Source organism: Paralichthys olivaceus, chromosome 21 (genome assembly GCF_024713975.1).
Source record: "Paralichthys olivaceus isolate ysfri-2021 chromosome 21, ASM2471397v2, whole genome shotgun sequence".
NCBI lineage: Eukaryota > Metazoa > Chordata > Actinopteri > Pleuronectiformes > Paralichthyidae > Paralichthys > Paralichthys olivaceus.
Window position 1 is genome coordinate 14,217,389 of NC_091113.1, and position 15,695 is coordinate 14,233,083.

General features: G+C 41.6%; 1 protein-coding gene across 2 annotated transcripts; it reads right to left on the reverse strand.

Moving 5' to 3' along the window:
* Window positions 1-3,598: 3,598 nt before the first annotated feature.
* On the reverse strand, window positions 3,599-15,034 carry sstr2a (somatostatin receptor 2a). 2 transcript variants are annotated; one of them, XM_069517754.1, is made up of 5 exons: window positions 14,910-15,034; window positions 14,237-14,411; window positions 10,592-11,286; window positions 9,604-9,929; window positions 3,599-9,078 (listed from the first exon to the last, which is right to left on the reverse strand). In XM_069517754.1, exons 3-5 carry the CDS (start codon window positions 10,977-10,979, stop codon window positions 8,650-8,652), a joined length of 1,143 nt encoding a protein of 380 aa, XP_069373855.1. In that variant the 5' UTR covers window positions 10,980-11,286; window positions 14,237-14,411; window positions 14,910-15,034; the 3' UTR covers window positions 3,599-8,649. The 2 variants fall into 2 exon arrangements, with proteins under 2 accessions (XP_069373855.1, XP_019962439.1); XM_020106880.2 differs by lacking the exon at window positions 14,910-15,034 and having other exon boundaries at window positions 14,237-14,825.
* Between the last annotated feature and the right edge of the window lie 661 nt (window positions 15,035-15,695).

A 15,695-nucleotide genomic window follows, 5' to 3' on the forward strand; every position in this document is an offset into this window, starting at 1 on the left:
GGGGTACTGCGAGTGCATGACCATGTAGTGTATGATCAAAGAGCCCACATGCTGTGCAGTGAACAGTGCTCCCTGAAGTTTCCACTCGATCACCGGACAGCATCTCCACCCACAAGGGTGTGTTTGTTAGATCAAAAAGACTGTGTTGCACCTCCATGGTTCCTTTCTCTGAGACAATAACAACAATACCAGCAGAATAGATTAAAACCCATAGGGCCCGATCTGCTAAAGGTTAGATCCCCCTCAAAACGCCCACCAACCAAACGCAATTTAGCACTCTTTATTTGGGATCTACTTACGTCAGGCACTTATAATGTATTGACAAGTGCAGGCTGGGAAATGGAAACATTTCTGATGCAATGTCCCTGATGCTCTCATCTTATTTCACCGACATGATGAAATCACTATCGTGGGACCCAGTTGGTTAAGTAGCATCTATTTGCTCTTTTCCATGCGTAAGTCTGCCGTCCCTCCTGCAGCATAGAGAACCAACAGTCGTATCTTTCATTCAACAAATAAAAGACCTGAATCCATCGAACTCAATGCTCTAGTCGGACTCCAAAGGAAGGATGTCCGCAGTATTTGGTCGGTACTGAGCAACCAGCAGGAGATTCTCCACTTGGACTCGCTCATAACAAAAAAAAAATCTCCAGCGTGTTCAGGTGAGGGGTGGCGTAGCAGGCGGAGGTAGAATGTAACGTATGAATCCTGCTGCAGAGATCACATGTTTTTGTTAACTGCACATCCACACCGGCGTCTGTCTTTACCACCAAAAGCTCTCCTGACATCTCTGTCAGCGTCCTCTACATGTATGGCACCACTTTTTCATTCCATGATTTTTTTATCAACACACCCACCTGCTCGCGGTGAATCCTGCTGAGGATCTTTTCCTGTGTTCTCATAACGGCTCCTCCGGACAAGCTGCTGCGTTCTCACTTTGGGGCTGCCCAGAGAAAGTCCTCTCACATCCAGCCCCTCTGGTCCAGAGTATGTCTGAAAGCAGCCTGAGATACCACCTCAGCACATTATTTACATATTCTAAAGAAGATTCTAAGGATCCTTTACTGTGTTCTAGTGTTAATTGAGGATGGTTTAGTCTGTTTTAATGGTCAATGGAAAGATAGGACACTTCTAATGTCTAATTCAATTCTAATTGTTGAAGACTGTGGACTGTTTTGGGAGGTTTTATTAGTCACTGAGAATCTTAAAGTTACAGTGTGTAGAATTTTGTGATATCTAGTGTTGAAGTTGCATGTTGCCCCTCACCCTCTCCTTCCAAACATGAAAAAGAACCTGTGGTAGCTTCAGTTGTCATAGAAACTAAAAAGGTGTTTAGTTTGTCCAGTCTGGACTAATGTAAAAAACATGGCAGCCTCCGTAGAGAGGGTCCTCTCGATGTAAATATAAAGTATTTAAATATAAAGGGTCTTTTCTGGGGTAAAGAAAACTACAATTCATACAAATTAGATGAAATGAATTAGTGAAAACATCATTCTACATTAAATTTCTGCCAATCGTTCCCTTTCACCTAAATCTGACACACTGGAGCTTTTATGTGGTCGTTCAGAGGGTTAAGGATGTTGTAGGGTTAGTAAGGAGGTTCTCGATGTCCTCTTGGGATTTTAGAGCTCTTTCAGAGATTCCAATGTAATTGATAGGGCTCCTCTTTAGTTTGGGACATGATGGGGTGTTGCTGCGGCCACTGGGGACACCACTACATCAATGTAATCATTAATAATGAGGGAAGAACTTGCTTTGACACTTCTTTGAAGTGACAAATGTTCGTTGCATTCATAAAAAAGACGCCTTGTTACACCATGTTCGTGTTTTCAGTTTGACTGAAGGTGTACCCTTTTCAAAGCAATTTGAAAATAAATACCTTTTCAAGTTGAAAACATGTCTTCTTCTCTGCTTTTAGGGACTTCACTCAAAGATATTTTACCCTCAGGGCTAAGTCTGATGTGCTTTTCATCTTGTTTATTAGCGATACCTTGATTCAAAACACTTCATGTGAGTTGTGCTGCATTAAGTTTATTTGGCCCACTCTCTTTGACTTTGTTTTACTTTTAGTTCATTTTATGCAACAGAACTTTTCAAAAGATTCTTCGTGGACTTTGACTGATTATTTTTCTACTATCAAAAAGGTTACAGAGGCTGGCTCATACACAACCAGAGCTTTGGCACAGCTCGGACCTGTTATATACAGATAATAAATCTGTTGTTGACCCCCCTGGAAGAACAAAGCCCCTTTAGCTGACATTTTTCCCTTTGACATTCAATCTTTACTCTCCTCAAACCGGGTGGAGGTGTATGTGAAAATTCCCTGTCTGCTGTGTGCATTTAATCCTCATCTTCATTCTTTAATCTGTCACCGCCACCACGATAGAACACCCCCGAGCACGACTGTCATTAGCAAACACATTATTTGTTTTCACAGTGGAAGTGAGTCCTCAGCTGCGCAGATTGGCACAGCGCTGAGAGTGTTGAGTCATTTGGAGACGACTAAGGCGGGAGAGAAAATGAAAGATATGAGGGGATGTCGTTGCTGGTTCTAGTGTCAGAGATGACTGCACTAATCCACATTAACCAAAGTAAACATGCATTTCGCACGTCTTTGATACACAGAGTCTTGGATTGTCAGCTACAGCTTCATATGAAATACCTACTGCAACAGTCTCCACTGTAGGGATGGCAACAACAGAATTAATAAGATCCATGATAAAATACAGCCAAATGTTTCTGTTGCTACACTCATGGTTGTGTAAGGGTAGAGTAGAGGCAATAGCAAACTGGTGAAATCATAGACTGTAAATAATTCCTGTCACGATTTAGAAATGAAGCCAAAATATCCTGGATACAAACGGTGCCATCTTGCACCAAACACATTTAGAATCAGAGTCTGCACATTAGTGATCGAAAAAAACGATCAACCAATCGCAATCATTCACTCTGTTTTCGTAGCATCAAATAATTCAGCTGTTTTCAGACATGAGTTTATGTTTGCTGTTTTACTTTAGGATACTAGCATGCTGACATTTACTTATTGGCAAGGACAATGACTGTACACTAATGGAGGAAAAATATGGGGAAAACAAAGACCTGTGTAAAATCTATACAATTTCACAGCAATCAAACCATTAATTATTACGCTAATTCAGTCTGGACCAAAGTAATGGGTGGACTCATCATACTGCTAGCATAGCTATGGGGTTGAGAAAGATAGTATTTGAATTATAACTGTACATTTTAAAGTATCAAATATAAAACGGTTATTAAAAAACAGTGAATGTTGAAGTCTTAGTTTTAGTGACACAAACAGTCAAATTTCAATTCACTTACCATATAGCTTGGTTTTAGCTGAGGTGCTAAAACATTTTTTTATCTGCAAATCACTATATTAGTACTTTCAAATGACAATAATTGAATGCATTAAAAATTAGGTTAAAAATCAGCCTCTAATTCCAATAACCTGAAAGATTTGAATTAAAAGCTGGATTTTGTTATTCTTGTGACCAGCTGAGTGAGTCCACATAGTACAAACACATATGGGCAGATATGTTACTCCTGTGTGTGCACACCCACTGAAAAAGAACACACGTTTGACCATGGGAGCAGAAACTGGTCTGCAGTTTAATTGCAGAGACAACGGCCTGTCTGTTACAATCAGTGATCACATTATCAACTATGCAACAATAAAGAGTCACAAATAAACATCTGCTTCTAACATTAAACCACACAAACATAAGCTATGTAAGCCAGGGTAAAAGTATTAAAAATAATATACAGCAAGTCTCTGTAATGTTTTGGTTACCGACATGTACCGTCTGTACAATACAAAGGCCTTTGGTTGCTTGGCTTTTGGGATGAACAGGTTAAAATCTTGAGTTGCAGTACACCAATGTCTTCACATGATATTATATGCAGTTTAAGTTCCAAGGCACATAGACAAAAGTAACAGAGCAGGAAGGTACATATCCATGTCTGCAGGGAGAGATCTGTTTTTGAACATTTTTATGAATGAAAATACTGCAAATCACGAACCACAGTGGGTTTTTATAAAAGATGAAGCCCGTGAGCAAACATTACGACATAGAAAAAAGGGTTGAATTTAGATTCTAACAGCAACGTGCATTGAATTTTGGAAAATAATTTGATGACTTTGCAATCGGATGCATCTGTAATCACAAATGAAACTTTTAGTTGGTGCGTATTAATCTGGTTGTTTTGTGGTTTAGGTGCAACCTGAACATCATTCTAACACCTGTCGTCTGGCACAAGTAAAACTTTTCCAACTCCATCCACTTTAGTTTCAGGAATATTTGAAATCCATTTTTGAAAATTAGAGTCAGCGTAACACTGTCACACGTATGTCTTCCTTTCTTCATGCACACACGGGGGATGCGATCATGTCCAACAAAACCAAAGCGCTGGTTTTACATGCCAGCATGAGAGCTCTCTTTCAGTACCACGGATAGTGCCACTCGTTCAAGCACCTATTTAAACATTTCAGGTGCACCAAGCCACACCCCTTAAACAAATCGCATCCTGGGGGAGGTTAAGTTATTACCAGCTTACTTCTAATTTGTCTTAGTCAGAATTATTATCTGTATTGTGGAAAACATTTTATTTTATTTCACTAAACTCCATTTGTGCTGCCGATCATGACCTAAGCAGCTGCATCTGTTGTTGCTAAACACAAACACAAACCACTGTACAACTTCAATATTATTTTGTCCTGTTTTTCTGAGAGTGTATCTAGCAAAAGAGGTCACACCCAGTAGAAATGAATCACTGGATTTAGTACGTGTGGTGATAAAGTAAAGAGGCTATAAAACAAAGTGACGGATACCACAAATACACAGAGTTTAATATTGAACGGTGCATCCTCTGGAGTGCACGTTCTAGCCCTTCGCAAATTAACTAATGCTTCAAAAAACAAAATACACAGAACTCAGCAACAGAGAGGTCCCCTCCCCCCCCGGCTTTGCTTTTCTACACTACAGAGTGGCAGGAATCAGCCAGATATTCAGACAAATGCACTTTCTACATTTGGCGCTGAGCTGAACCCGGCAAGTTGAGATCGGTGTCAACCCAGATAATCGCATCTTTTCCAGAACATGGCACGACCTAATTTCAGAGACATATTCAGGTCTCCATTTCCAAAATGACAGAGAAAGCAGTTACCACAGGCACCGTCTCATCGCCACAGCTCCCCTTTGTAGCTGTACATTTACACTGGTTTTGACACAAACTGTCTCCTCAACATCTATAAAACATCAGGGTGCTCCATTACGTACATAAGGTCTGTTAATTATGTTCAGATAGCCAGTGGCATAGACAGACATTGTGCTTTCCTTAGCATGGTTCAGTTCATTTCAGCTCAGATCAGCTTGGGTGGGTGTAAAATTTGTGTCAGCTCATATTCTTCACCAGCCATGCACGCAAATGAAAGAGAGAGAGAGAAAGAGAGACACAGAAATGAGCTGGAAGGGGGGTGAAGACAAAGATAGAGATCATAAGTGGATAATTGTGTTAAGGCAACACCTTCAAAACCTCCCTGCAACAATGACGCTCACTACAAAAAAGAGCCATAGGGATCGTACCTAACGTCGGATATCAACTCACAAATAATTTGTTTTTAAAGCCATATAGATTGAAAGTCATGGACCCAGTGGAATTTAAAACAAGTACACAGTAAGAAATAATCTATTTCCTGGAAACGTACAAATGTTGTTTTGGGAGTTTTCATTTGAGAGAGAAATTTAACCTGATATTTTGCACCAGTCTAAATACAAACATGTCAATCTGTGGGGAGATTTTGTAGAATAGCCTGAGGGAGGAAATAAAACAAAGCAATGATCTCAGAATGTTTAAAAAGATGTATAAATACATCGTTTATGAGAGGAGCAGAAAATACTGAGAGGAAAGGTATGTTTCTGCACATTAGAGAAGAAGACTGCAGCGATGTAGTGGGCAGTTGGACACTGGGGGAAGTATGGAGTTGTATTTGTAATTTCCATTTGATGATTAAATGAAGAATAGGGGTAGGATGAGACAAGCATGTTGCTTCTTCCTTCTCCTTTTCAGACTGAAAATGAAAAGCTAATCGATGTTAATTTAATTTCCTGAATATTTATGTTGTGTTTTTTCCATTCTTTGTGTTGCTGACTGTCTCCATTTTCAACAGATGTATTTTAATTTATCCTTTAAAAAACGGAATAACTTAGAGTATTACGTTACACAGCTCGTCACCCTTATCGCCTTTTGCATTATTCAGACAAGGGTGCAAAGCGCTTATGTCTGTGTGACATGTAGTGATCAACAAGGCTGAAGAGTTTGCCTTCATATTCATCACACAGAACTGTACTGGTTGGAATATGTCACTTTGGTGACATCTGTTGCATGAGAGTGGGTGTGGAGGTACTTTATGAATGATCTATATATGCTTCATAAATTAGTAAATTGCATGTCTCTTGTACTTCTGTCTGTCTGAAGTTAAAAACCAAGCTGGATTATCAACTGGGTAAAACTGGACCTGGGAAAACAAGGTTTTAATAGCCAGCTTTAAAATCCAGTTTGAACAGATGCATGTCCTCCATCTTTAAATAATCTTCCAGACCAACATAGTAAAAGCGCCCCTCATCTAAATCTACTTTAAAGAAATGATTTTCTTTTTAATACATATTGTGCACATGTGGACGAAAGAGTGAAAAGAGAAGTTCTTGCATGAGAGAGAGAGACTTCACTTGTGGGTATGTGAATAACAGCAGCTGAATCTATGAGGTCTGACTGTCCGATTGAACAGTAAAAACCTTACGGATGATTGCGTCCGACAGTAGGAGTGAGCACGCACCAGATAGCGGTGCACACAGTTATACAATGGAGCAATAGAGCACTAAGTTAGAAATCTCTTATGGTATTGTGGGTTTTCCAACTGCCACATTAAAAAACAGGTGGGTAGGTGTGGTGGCTGATGGGTTAGAAAGCACAGTAAGGCCAAAGACTTTGTACTTCACGAGTCCTTCAAGTCAACTTTACATTGATTTTGGATTTTGTGTAATAACAAGCTGAAATCAACCAAACACATATAAAATGCATTGATAGTTAAATGACAGGTTCTGTGATTAAATAGTCTGATGTGTAAATTCAGGTGAGTTCAGTTCAGAGCTTCAGAAACACAACCGGCTCTTCTCAGTCGTTGTTGCCCAACCATCGGGACGTCCGCAGTTATATTATGAAAAAGAAAATTATATTGAGAATAAAATGCAATAGATTATATTTGTGTTTCGGTGTATCGCTCTCTCAGCCACACATCTCCATCTCTTCTTTTCACCTGTAAGTATTTATTTCCCTGTGTTTTCCTCTTCATCCTTTCCCTCTCCCTCTTTGACAAAGCGATGCATTTTCCTGTCGTCTGTGAGATTTAAGCGTCTTTGAAACCACATGCTGTCTTAGGCGACGTTAAACTCAGAAATATTACATTGTCAAAACACAGAACTTTACAAGAAGAAATTGGCTCTTCATCGCTGCGTCTCTGGCACAGAGGGAAAATATTTTAAAGACCAGGTTGCAGTGACATATAACATATGCGTGATGGATTCCGCAAACATAGTTTCAAAGCTTTTCCTGACACATATCACAACAACGCAGAATTTTACAGCTGGGTTTGCCTTTGAGATTCATTTTGGCTTGGACATGAAGTTATGAGCACAACGTTCCCCTAGAGGTTGACAAGAAAAAATACATTTCCTATATACAAAGTACGCAGGGTCAGAGCGGCTCCCAATATGTTTTCCCTTCCTTCCACATAATCAGTAATCCAAGATGTTAAATTCAAGCATTTACAGATCAATGCAGCTCCTTTCACTGAGATGGGGAAAAGAGCATCCTTCCTTTCAGGGTAAATATGATTTGTTTTGACAGGTTTACCATTTTGTTGCACTGTCGATCATGCAAGACCAGACGATTCAGCTGGTAGGAATAAAACATGACCATGAAAGTATTCATCTTTGAGCTTTAGTTGCTGATATTTATCTTTCAAAGTCTCTGGAGAATTACAGTGCCAGCTTGAAATGTTTGGCCCACTTCTTCCAGAGTATTTCCACATTCAGAGAAATCAATGCCCGACCTTGTAAGATCTGGAAATCTCCATCACTGAGTCAGAGACGGAGCTCAGCCGCCTCTGTCCTCACTATGGGTGAACTCACCCCCTGCTTTTTCTCCGGTGGGTCCACTCTTCGATGGTAGTTTTTTTTCTGGTAGCTTGATAGTAGTCCCAGGCTGGTGAGCGTGAGCTGCAGTCTTATTTGTGTTTGATTTCTCTACAGTGTTGAACATAATTTGTCATATCATACATTAGCTTCAGCTCAGGGCTAATCAACTAAAGTTCCCTCATTAGTCCACATATAAAGTGTTTGATCTGGAGTCAGTGTACTTTCCCAGACCTTTGAAAACCCTGATGAAATTGTTTATTTTTTTCACTCACTATGCTCATGTGTCCTTGTCCATGAGCGGCAGCTATAACATCATCCTCTCGCCCCGGCGTCATTGAGCCGAGGTCACTAGCAGTGCAAGAGGAGCCCATCATCCCCCAAGCACCACTGCTCAGTCTCTCTGGCCTCCCTAGATGTGACTGCTTCTATTTTATCCTCAGATGCTGGTCTGAAGCTCGCAGTTGAGCAGGGCGGCATTGTGAGTCTCCAAGTTGGCGTTGTTCACTGCATCGATGACCATCCTGCTCCTGTCCGCCCTGCTGTCGCTGCGCTCTATCTCGTCCAGGCCCGCCACCTTTTTCAGACACAGAACTTTCTGAAAGCTCTTCTTGAAGTTGTCCGACAGGAAGGCATACAGGATGGGGTTCGCGCAGCTGTTGGCGTAGCCGAGGACCACCACAAAGTCGAAGGTGCTCTTCACAGCAGAGGTGGGGCTGATGGAGCTGGTGACAGAGGTGACGTTGAAGATGTAGAACGGCAGCCAGCAGAGCACGAACACGGCCACCACAATGGACACCATCCTTGTCACCTTGCGCTCTGAGCGCTTGCGCTTGGTGGAGCCCACTCTCATGCCAGACGACTTCACCTAGTAAGAGGGCGGACTGTTAGTGGCTTGATATCACAAGAACACAAGCAAAATGTCCAAACTCTTCTTCACAACAGCATCTTGAGGAAACAGCGTGATAGAATATACTGGTGTTTGTTTTTCCCTCAGATAAGAGATCAATACCACTCAAATATCTTTCTGTCAGATGATTTCAAATCTGTTTTTTGTGCTCCACACAGTGACTTTATCTAACAAGATATATCCGAGAGATTTAAAGATGCTTATCTTTATGCTAACCCGAGCAAATGAGCTTTAATTTAATTTTCAATAGACACATTAAAAAGCTGTAATGTTCTCTAACTATTTGTAAGAAAGCAAATGAACATATTTCCCTCCAGAAAAGTAATTAACAGCTTGAGTCAATGACTGTATGTGAAAATGACACAGCATCATTTTAGTGCCATAGCCAGTTATGGAAAAATGTTATAGAGTTTACAGGACATAAGAAATGCAAGACCAAAACAGAAACATAATTGCATTATAATACCACACATGCAGTCTCACCTTGATTATAATAAGCAGGTAGCACATACATATGACTGCCAGGGGCAAGAAGAAACCAATGAAAAAGGTGTAGAATATGAAGGCTGTGTAATAGACGTCCTGGGGCTCCGGCCACACGATGCCACATACTGGCACCTTGTCCAGGCCACTGAAGATCATAGTTGGCAGAATGACCAACAGCGACACACCCCAGACTGTCAGGTTAATTAGCTTGGCTACACGGGGCTTCCGCCATTTCGTAGATTTAATGGGGTGGACCACGGCCAAGTATCGATCGATGCTCATCAGCATCAGACAGAAGATGCTGGTGAACTGATTGAGAGAGTCTGGGAAGGGGCAGGGGAGGAGAGGAAGGAACAAGGTGAGTTGAGGTTATGTATCACATGCAAAGCAATTACTTAATCTATAAAAGGAAGCAAGGATTGATTAGAGTGAGATAAAAACTGCATCGAGTAATGGTTACTGCTTATAGTTTTTTTTTTGGATCGGCCTTCGAACCCTGAATTGGGACACAGCTGTGGTGTAGATATAACCACACCTGGCCAGGAAATAGTCTGGCACATTACCTCCGATAAAACCAAAACTTTTTTACGAATGTATTTTTAGAGATAAAACAAAATGGGATACACTGCATTCATTAGAAAGTGTCTGTATTCATATTTTTGTTTAACCGTTGACCTGCAGAGGGAAGCTAGATGTTTCCCCTGCATCCAGCCTGTTGCTTATTAAGCAGCCTCCTGACTGTAGTTCCATATCTGCAATAGATATGTGAGTGGTTGTAAACATTAAATCTATGAAAAAAAAACATTCAAACACTCAAACTAACTTTAAAATTTAAAAAGTAAAGATGTTTTTCCTGAAATTGCAACTTTAGCAAGGAAAGATTTCAGCGTAATTTCCCTCTTGAGGAGCCTGACAGCGCTTCTCTGTCAAGTAAAACTGCTGCTCTTTAATAAATTGCACCAATAACCTCCTGTTCTTCACCCACCTACAGTCATGATCACTCTGCAAAGAGCTTCTCCGAAGGGCCAGTGTACCAGCGCGAGCTGCAGGGCAATGAATGGCAGGCTCATCATGCACAAAACATCTGCGACTGCCAGGTTCAGGATGTAGATGTTGGTGACTGTCTTCATTTTGGCGTAACGCAGGATTACATAGATGACCAGGGTGTTGCCACAGAGCCCCACGGAGCACACCATGAAATAGATGAAGGTGATGACCACAGAGCTGGTCTTGTCCTGGTGACGCTCTCTGGTCTCTGAGATGTTCAGGGCCAGGTCGGACAAATTCCCTTGAATGTAGCTGTTGTACAGGAGGGGCTCGAGGATGGAGGTGTTTGGGGGAGTCGAGAGGAAGGGCCACTGATCCAAGGCCATGATGGCTGACTATGTTTTGGGAAATCAAAGGGTTGTAAACAAAAAAAAAACGCTGGGAAGTAAGAGATAGGGTGCGATCAGAGAGGAGGTCAGAGACGGTAGCTATTAATGGGTTTTGGGTTGGACATTGATTTGAATTCACAGGATGGTGGAAATAAGGGTTGAGGACTTCATGTGTTAAGTTCCAGGATGTGCATGGGGTTCTGGGAATTTGAGATCTTTGGGTGAATGTTTTTAGGGCTCTGAGTTTCGGGACGAAAAATATCACATCCCAGCTGGAAGGAGATGGTTAGAGACCGGGATGGATCTAGAGAAAGAGAGAACGGAGTGAAAACATTAAGTATGGCAGAGAAATGTGGAGCATATACTTGGTAATAATAGTCCTTTAAAATCTGCAGCAACAGTTCCAATGTTATTTAACATAACTATGTTCACACCATATTTCCTAGAAATGTTTACTTCTCCCCATGGTTATACTCAACACTGCAACACACACAGACATGGAAGAAATGGCTGAATCCATCCATCCACGAACACACCCACTGAAAATTGTATTAGTTGAAGCTGTGTTGCTTATACCAATGCCAGCCTTTATGCTTCTATGGTTTTTAAGGTTAACACATGTGCACACACAGACACACACGACTTCTGTCACACAGATGGTGAAAAAGAAATATTGTTGATCCTAAATGACCTAATCTTTTATTACTTTAATAGTACGAGCAATGATTCTCACTCTACCCCCAGTCATAAAAACATAAAAGTAGATGAAATAAAAAATGGCCCTTTTTAAAAAAGATCCAAAGGCTATGCTTGAAGGTAGCACTTTGGTTTCTATGGTTATAATGAATCCAGAAGGACATAAATGCTGCATTCAGTGAAATGAGTGAACTGGTGGAGACATTTGAATAATTGTGGCAGAAAGCAGATGTGAGGAGGAGTCAGGCTTTTGAGTTAAGTGCGCGTCCAACATGTTTCAAATAATCCACGACTCTGCCTTAGAAAATAATAATAATAATAATAGAAATGGTTTAACCCAGGATATTTTCTGCAGTCTACCCAGTTACAGATCTGCCATAGTTTGGCAGGTGATGCAATTATGGCAGGTGCTGCACAAGGCCACCGCATAGCGCATGGCTAAGACGTACACTGCGCTCACTGAGACGAGGGGGAGGAGGGGCCTTGCTTAATTTGCGGGGCCCCTAAGCAATGTGCGAAGTGAGCAGATAGGGAGGCCCGGCATTCACACGTATAGTCTCCAATTAAATGTGTTTGAACTGTGGGAGGAAACCCGCACAAACACCGGGAGAACTTGAAACATCGACACAGAAAGAGCCCAGCCCGACTGGGACTGGGTATCCAGCAAAGTCCAAGGTTTTAATTAAGGTATTTACTTGTGGTCAACCCACAGAATTGTATCGATTACTCCGGCAGACAGACGTGTCTTTCATATATTTGACAGCAAGTTAGTGGGTGTTGGTCAAACCCAATGGCAGCTACTATAGCATCAATTATTTCTTGATTGAAAAAAGTACTAAGATCAACACTGGAAAAGATGTTTTTGCTAATTTCCTGCCTGGAGTCAGAAAACAGTGATAGACAGTGTGTGCGTTTTTTTTAAAGCGCTTGTCCCAGTTATTTCTGTCTAACGAATCCACTGGTGTGTCAGGTTAACACATATGCAATCAGGACACGTTCCGTTATTCATCATCACCCTAAACACTCACAAGTTTTAAAAACATGAGACTGTGAAAACGTCTTATGAGTCTCATTAGGTCTTCTGCTCATAAATTCCCCTCCCTCGCTGCACTGACCCTAAGTAGTCCAGGACAGGTGTGTGCACATGTGAGTATGCATGCCTCCCCCCTTGCATGCATGCATTCAAAACGGTGAGCCTGAGCGAATGAACGACGAGGGCACCTCGCTGCCAAAGACAAATGTTTATTTAATCGATCTTGGGAACAAACAGCTCTGACACTGTGGCAGGATCACTCACTCTTTCCCTGCAGTGACAGCAGCTGGCCCACAGTCGGGCAACGGTCCAGTTCTTTCTTTCATAATTTACCTGACGTGTGACCGGCACATGTGGGCTCACTTGGGTCAGTCCACCTTGTGCTAATGACGACTGTGGTGATAAGAGGTTGGGTACAAGTTGCAGGTGATGACATGGGTTAGAAAAGGTTTCACTTTATTATTTTATTCATCTAAATGTTTGACTCATTAAATACAAATTTATAATCAGATATTTTCATAAAATTTTTCATTCATTGAGCTTTATTGGAGAGGTGTTCAGTTAAGTTTTAGATAATAAAATAACCCTCAGATTATCAGAATAATCATTGATTAGGTTTGTTAGCCAGTTGTAGCGTGAAGAGAAATACATATTGCATTATTTGCCTGCAGTTCTACCAGTGACTATTTGCCTCTGATAGTGGTGGTTTGTTCATTTTTCACATTGTGCATTTGACTCACTGGCTGTGGGAATGTCTGTGAATAAGTTGGCCTATAAATATTATTTTTGGTCCTTAGTGTTGCATTTCAGGGTGATTTACCTAGTGATTACAAAAGGTGCAGGGATCTTTGGCAAAAATGTAAAGTGAAATGAATGATTAGAATTGAAAGAAACAAATAACTCACCTAGAAATTGGTCTGGTTCCATAAAAACAATTCATGAATGTTAATTCAAGTACAAAACACTGAAATCCACTAACAACATATTGACCTTTGCTAACACGTATCTGTGGAGCCTGCATTGTGGGCTTGTGAGTGTGTTGGAGAGCGAATGAGCTACAAAGAGGAAAGCAATCCAAACGAAATGCACCCACATGTTCGAGGAAAAATGAATTCAGTGTTATAAATATTGTAAGCTGGAGATGAAGGGTAATTTCTCCAAATAGAAAAAACAGAACTCCCAGCCTGATAACCATGCACCTGTCTCTCCATTGTAATTACACCTGTTTCACTTGTGTTTTAATGTGCTTAAATCAAGTACACAACTGCCCCTTAAACCATACATCCAAACATTTGTTTGGTTTTACTGTTTAAGTGCGTTTAAATGCAAGAAAACGTGTTATTTCACAAAAGATTCCATAAAAAACTACTTTTATCAGCTAAAATATCACAAGATTGTGTGCCAGTGCGCACAAGCAAACCAGAGTCCTCGCCGAAATGCCAATGGATGAAGACGGATTTATTGATAAAAACCAAACTACCATTTTTAAATCACTCTTTTCTTCGTATTAAACAGCATCACTTACTTTTTAAACACGTCCTGCTCAAATCACGTCCCTCAGCACAGGATGTAGAGTCCAGCCGCTCCGGAGCGGCGCTGACCTGCTGGAAAAACCGCATCCCGCGCCAGCCTCTCCATCCACCTGCTCTTGTTGCGCACGGCGCTAGCCTTCCGACGCCCACTCGCCGCCTTCACCGGAGCTGGTTGTGATAAAACTACATGTCGTCAGGTCATTTTTTTTTATACATCCAGGAAATATCCCGAGTTTGTTAATTGAAACTTATGAAAGACAGAAAAACTGAAAAAAGCCGGCGTGCGCTCAGAGTGCACTGCGCGCGTCCAACAAGAGCGTCTTGGCACCGAAACCACCGCGACGAGACAGGCGGAGCGGCAGGACGCGCGACTGTGCCGCAGACAGAGAGGGAGAGACAGAAAGAGAGGGGGGAGAAAGAGAGAGAGAGAGTTGAGCGCGTCACCCTGACCGTATGTGCGTCGGTGTCCCACAGTTTTTTCTTCCATCATGACAGACTGCAACATTTACTTTCCTGCAAACATGTGCTGGACACCAGAGCGTCTTAAATGCTCCGAGATAAACCACATCAGTAAAGTCTTATAGCACAGACCTGAATCCCCCCCTCACTGGCCCTACGGACAAAAAAATTCAACCTCAAGCTGTCCACCAAAATGATGCTCCTTACCAAATCCATCAGCTTCCACTGCTGCTATTGTCCCTGGCCTTACAAGTGCAGGACAGTCATCAATGCACATCCGACTGTCAGCAGACGGGAATGAGATGGCACCTGGAACTGATGGATAAAGCCAATCTAACTCTAACCTCCTTCCAGTCTTTATAAAGGAGGAGCCTTGGAAGCAAGTGCAGATGGCGGGTATCATCTGCGACCTCTCTCAGTGGGAAGCTGCGTGAGAAAATGTCCTGCACTATCTCAACATAGTAACACAAAAGTGCTGCTATTATTAATACCAGCTGTTATCCAATAAAGATTAATACATCTATTTATGCGCAACATGATAGGAGGCCACTGAGAGGAGGAAGCGAAAGACAGAAGTTTGGCTAGAGGGTTTGTGAACCATCCATGTCTTGAGTTATTCAAAGCAGAAATCCCCTGTCCATACCCTGCGTCAGGTCAGGAGGGTTTTTGGTTCACATTTGTGTTTGCTGCAGTTTGAGGTCAGTGAGTTCTCTGGGTGAGTTCACCTCTCATTCCCACTAACAACAACAACGTCCAAGCAGGAAGTGTTTCAGTTCATTTTTAAATGAAGAAAAAGGCCAGAATGTTGGAAGAAGCAATGCAGCCTTTTGAAAATCAAAGAAATTGTCTGACATTTTAAGAATGACTCTTAATTTGCTTTCTTGCTGAGAGTTAACGAAGAAGTATGGAGGGGACTCCTAAAGCCTCTAGATAAGCACAAATCTGTTTGCTCAAATTGAAAGCAGTATTAGCTCCCCCAGACCCATTGCTGCA

Bases quoted from the DNA above. Each gene is read 5' to 3' on its own strand.
- sstr2a (XM_069517754.1), bottom strand. From the start codon at position 10,979: ATGGCCTTGGATCAGTGGCCCTTCCTCTCGACTCCCCCAAACACCTCC. The intron at 9,930-10,591 runs GTGGGTGAAGAA...GCCCCTTCCCAG, and splicing joins CAGAGTGATCATGACTGTAG to ACTCTCTCAATCAGTTCACC. The intron at 9,079-9,603 runs GTGAGACTGCAT...CCCTCTTACTAG, and splicing joins ACCTGCTTATTATAATCAAG to GTGAAGTCGTCTGGCATGAG.